We start from the raw sequence: 5,338 nt of genomic DNA on the forward strand, positions 1-5,338 counted from the left end.
ACGGGGGGGGGGGGGTGTGTAATGTAGACAACTACCCTAACACAAACATCAAGGATTGATTCCATAGCTCGAACTCGTGATCAAACCTAGCAACATCGAATCCTAAATACTTAGCAAAACAGTTAACTATAAAGTAGTTGGAAAAGGATTGAATCCACTTTGGACCATATCTTCTAAAGGACCAAAGAGTGGTTTAGGGAGATTGTTCCATTCATACCAATCCCAACCAGCACATTTATCAGGTTCAAGTGTTTCAGGCTTCTGGTTAACATCAGCAGGGACTGCTCTGATGAATACGCAAACGGTGTGAACTTTCTCTGAGATCACATTGTTAGTCACCGTTAGATACTCGGTTTTATCAATTATCAATCCTGTTTCCTCCTTCACCTCCCTCGTTGCACACTCTTCAAAACTTTCCCCTGTAACAAATACATGATCAATGTAAATAGGCGTGTTCAACATGTTTTGAGCCTCGCTTCAGGACTTCAATGCACTTTAAGCGCGCCTTGAACAACACTGAACAACTATCGCCTCAACCTCTTATTCAGAACCATAGGCTTCTAGGCTATGAACATGATTACTTATTTGATCCTATTGCTGAACTCAAATATGAATATACTGTGTTTTCAAATATGTCTTTTGAATTAAACAGAACCAATTGGTTCTCCTTCTGTTTCAATTTGTTTGTTACTTTCCTTTTTAGTCTGTTAAAAAAAGAATGTCTTTTATTCTTTTCTGACAACTCTTTAGTTCTAACTTCTACGTAGCATGTTTAAGACCACATGATTAAATCATGTTTTGGTATCTTCTACCTTTCTTTAATTAAGAACCACAAGATTCAAAAGTTTTCTTTACTATCTTAAACTTCGTATCAAGTCAAAATCAGAAAAACAAACTGCTACCGCTTGTGATAAGCAACAACTAGAGGACATTCAACTTATGCATACTTTCTAGGTGAAATGGGCAGCTATTACTCCCTCGGCCCCAATTTATGTGTGGCACAACTGAAATTTTGAAATTCAAACTTCTAAACTTAGATTGTGAATTCAAACATAGAAGTTTTAAGTTTTTGAAATAAAATCAAGTATATATTTGGAAACAACTTAAAAAGTATTATAAATCACACTAATTAACCACAAAAGTTATATTACAATCTTGCAAGATATTTTTCCAAATAAAGGTGATTGTTTAGGTTTTTGCAAAAAAATAAGTTTTTTCATACTCAAATTTATCTTCTTTTCAGTTTAATAATCTAGCAAAAAGTCACTATAAATTTTAGATCATATAGCAAATAAATCATATCATGAATCATAACTAATAGATGAATTTAAGCTTTGATAAACAACGGGAAGATATTTTTAGGTACTCACCGAACTCCAGATGGCCGCCGGGAAGTGCAAAGGTGCTATGGCCGACGGCGGAGAGGCGTTTCCCCAACAGAACTTTACTTCCTTTTAAAAGAAACACCGCTACGCCTACTTTTGGCATCGGAGGTGATGGTGGCATAGTGGTGGCCGGCGTTTGCTGAGCGCCGTTTTCCATTTCTACGGTACCGGAATGAATTTAACGGGAAGGCGGAGATTTCATGTGGAGTATTTATATATATGAAAATTTTGTAATTGGGTCCCGCCAGTAGTAAAGCAGGGCCCAATAGTACGAAGCTCTTGGGCTTTTTTTGACTGACCAGCCCATTCAAACTTGTGTGGATGGGAAGGTTTGCACAAATAGTCTATTTTGTGTCATTATTTAAATTTTAACCTCATTTCAATTATTCGTATAACCTAAATACACAACTTATTTTATCATATTCTTAAAAATTTCCTACCATTTGAAAAAATTACAAAAATCCTACACGATGTATTGAGATGTTGAGTGATGTATATGAAGCCGAGACGTGATGTATCGGGAGGTTGAGCGAAGTATCCAAAACCGGGACGTGATGTATCGGGACATTTTGGAATGTATTCGGATTCCACCAAATTTAAGGGATTTTTGTAATTTGAAAAAGAGTAGAGATAAAATATATTTAGCTCTTAACACTATGTGATTTGTGTAAAATTCCCAAAAAAAATAATTGGATCATCTTACGAGTCTTAATAGATCGTCACAAGTTCGAATGGATACAACAAAAATAAAGAAAAAGATGTTCGATGGCATGTGTGCATGCCCTGAGCACGATATTTGTTAAGTATTTTTTTGCCTCTTCAAAATCTATTGACTCAATCAGGACAAATCGTAGTTAGGATATTGTCTAAATAAAATTCACTAACAAATTTAAGAAACAATCCATGTACTAAACCATTTAGGAAATTTACATACTTTATTCCTCATAATTTGGGAACTTAAAGTAGTGCAAATAATAAAATAAAAAGGGATAGCAAAAAGGGGATGGAGGAAGAAGATTTTAAATGGCCTTGATATAAATATATACCATTCAATATTATTACATGAACTTTCACTGAATAATGAAGTTTATTGTTTATTGTTTATTGTTTACAATTAACCGTCAATCCAGCAACTAATTAAACGAGTTATAAAATTCAGTAATACATTCAAATTTTATAAATTTCCAATTCTAACTACGACTTGCTGTTGTAATAATTTTAATTTAGGGTCTATGGTCAATGCCCAATGGAGTGTTTACATCTACTACCAAGATAGCATCGTCTGGCTGTTATACTTGCTGCAATTTTAATTCAAAAATAAATAAATATCGATTATTATTTTTCGAAATCAAACACAATGACACTTTTTTATTTCTAAAAAATAAATTATAAGTTTCTCATTACATGTTTAATGACAAGTTTTTATAATCATAATTCACAAATATTTCACCGTGTGATTTATACTCACGACCACAAAGTATTAGAAACTATCAAAAAAAAGTTCTTTAAATATTGTGTCTAATCAAATATCTTTACATAAATTATAAAGGGTCATTTGCATTTTTTCCTGTATTTTGTGCCGGTTTTTAATGATTGTCCCTCAAGCTAAAAAAACTAAAAAAATCGCAAGATATAAATTCATATTTTTACATAATAATAGTTTATAAGTTATGTTTCACGCTCTTAAATAAATTTTATTATTTATAAATGCAAAAACTAAAATTCAACTTATTTAAGTGATAAAAAATAAAAATGTACTCATTTGAAAGAAAAATCATGCAATTAAATGGAAACAAGACTATACATATGCGTGAACTAATTTGCCACACATTAATATATAGTAGTTCTCATTAGGGGTTGCGAAGTTTTAAAAATTAAAATTAAAATTAAAATATTTGATTCTCAAATTTTGAATTGTGACGCGTAAACTGAGAAAAGGTTCGAGCAAAAATTTACCAGGAGGTGGTTTGATACGTGCTTTATGATCTGATTTAGGTAGGTGAGGTGGTGCTGATATTTTACTATTTTCCCAATCTGTTATTCAAATAGAATTTATATATATTACGCTATCATAATAATCAATTTATCTCGAATATAAATAATTTGATTGTATAAATACATAGAATTCGAAATCAAACACAATGACACTTTTCTATTTCTAAAAAATAAATTATAAGTTTCTCATTACACGTTTAATGACAAGTTTTTATAATCATAATTCACAAATATTTCACCGTGTGATTCATACTCACGACCACAAAGTATTAGAAACTATCAAAAAAAAGTTCTTTAAATATTGTGTCTAATCAAATATCTTTACCTAAATTAAAAATGGTCATTTGCATTTTTTCCTGTATTTTGTGCCGGTTTTTAATGATTGTCCCTCAAGCTAAAAAAAACTAAAAAAATCGCAAGATATAAATTCATATTTTTACATAATAATAGTTTATAAGTTATGTTTCACGCTCTTAAATAACTTTTATTATGTTATAAATGCAAAATCTAAAATTCAACTTATTTAAATGATAAAAAATAAAAATGTACTCATTTGAAAGAAAAATCATGCAATTAAATGGAAACAAGACTAAACATATGCATGAACTAATTTGCCACACATATTAATAATATAGTAGTTCTCATTAGGGGTTGCGAAGTTTTAAAAATTAAAATTAAAATTAAAATATTTGTTTCTCAAATTTTGAATTGTGACGCGTAAACTGAGAAAAGGTTCGAGCAAAAATTTACCAGGAGGTGGTTTGGTAGATGCTTTTTGATCTGATTTAGATAGGTGAGGTGATGCTGGTATTTTACGATTTTCCCAATTTGTTATTCAAATAGAATTTATAAATATTATGCTATTATAATAATCAATTTATCTCGAATATAAATAATTTAATTGTATAAATACATAGAATTTAAATCCAATTCAAACAAAGAACAAGCACTTTTGGGTAGAAAATATATTTTTTGTTTGTGCGGGGGAGGGGGGGGGGGGGGGGTTTAGTGGCACTACCTACTGTCTTTGAATTTCTTCCCATTTGGTCAAATTGATGAATAAAAAATTAATTTTTTAATCTGTCTAAATTTGGTATCTACTTTATTTTCAATAGCCTAATTATTTATAGTCTATTTGATTAAGTTTGAAAAATTATTTATTTTAAAAAGTATTTTTGTTGAAAGTGTTTGTTAAAGTTTTTTTTATACATATATATGATAGTAATTTGTATTAGACTAATTAATTTAAAAAGACTTGTTGATCTAGGGTAATAGTTTATGCTTGATTATAATTTCAAAAGTGTTTTTGGAAAAACTTGAATTATTGAAAAAAATGCTTTCTGAAGACATTTTTTTATATTGAAAACTGAAGCGTGATACCTCAAATTAAAGTAAAACCCATTACAATAAACGGAACAAGAAAACAAGAATAAAGCAAAAAAAGAAATTGACAAAAAAATTGTTATAAAATATTATATAACAATATTTTTATTGCTTTCATCTTCTATATTTTTTGTCTTATTTTGCTTTAGTTTTACAACAAAAACTACTTATTAGTCCAAATTAAATGCCATCGTACTAATTAGAATTCTCAACATGGTATATCTTAAACTAATGAATTTGTTTACTTCCTTCAACTGAAAATTTAGGGGAAAAAAAAATTAAAATACATTAAAGAGAAGGGATAAATATATAATTTTTTAAAGAGCAACTTTCAAATATAGCAAACACAAAATTCATATTTGTATGCTACAGCAAAGTTTGCATAATTGCGCTCCATAGCAAACATATATATGTATAATTCGCTATACATATACAAAAAAAAAACAGTTGTATAATTTGCTTTGGTATACATATACAAAAAGATCAATTGTATAAAGTGAGAGAGGCGAGTGAGTGAGCGAGATCTGGGAGAGGGGAGAGAGGGGAACGAAATATATGTATATATACAATTTTCT

The 5,338-nt window shown here is 29.8% G+C and overlaps 1 protein-coding gene and 1 long non-coding RNA gene across 2 annotated transcripts in view; both read right to left on the minus strand.

Annotated features, from left to right (window-relative positions):
- Positions 1-37: 37 nt before the first annotated feature.
- Positions 38-1,562, minus strand: LOC102590204 (nudix hydrolase 1-like). Its single transcript, XM_006348524.2, has 2 exons — positions 1,371-1,562; positions 38-419 (listed from the first exon to the last, which is right to left on the minus strand). The coding sequence occupies exons 1-2, from the start codon at positions 1,540-1,542 to the stop codon at positions 127-129; spliced, it is 465 nt and encodes a 154-aa protein (XP_006348586.2). The 5' UTR covers positions 1,543-1,562; the 3' UTR covers positions 38-126.
- A 948-nt stretch (positions 1,563-2,510) lies between these two features.
- The window catches only part of LOC107060852 (uncharacterized), a 12,197-nt gene continuing 9,369 nt past the window's right edge, over positions 2,511-5,338 (minus strand). Inside the window, exons 2-3 of the long non-coding RNA XR_001473562.1 lie at positions 3,342-3,419; positions 2,511-2,683 (exon numbers count right to left, since the gene is read on the minus strand). This is a non-coding gene — a long non-coding RNA (uncharacterized lncRNA). The remainder of the gene's footprint in view (positions 2,684-3,341; positions 3,420-5,338) is intronic.

This window comes from Solanum tuberosum, unplaced genomic scaffold (genome assembly GCF_000226075.1).
Source record: "Solanum tuberosum cultivar DM 1-3 516 R44 unplaced genomic scaffold, SolTub_3.0 scf00103, whole genome shotgun sequence".
Classification (NCBI taxonomy): domain Eukaryota; kingdom Viridiplantae; phylum Streptophyta; class Magnoliopsida; order Solanales; family Solanaceae; genus Solanum; species Solanum tuberosum.

Coding starts and splice junctions, on each gene's coding strand:
- LOC102590204 (XM_006348524.2), bottom strand. CDS start 1,542: ATGGAAAACGGCGCTCAGCAAACGCCGGCCACCACTATGCCACCATCA. Junction 420..1,370: donor CGGCGGCCATCTGGAGTTCG/GTGAGTACCTAA, acceptor TATTTGTTACAG/GGGAAAGTTTTGAAGAGTGT.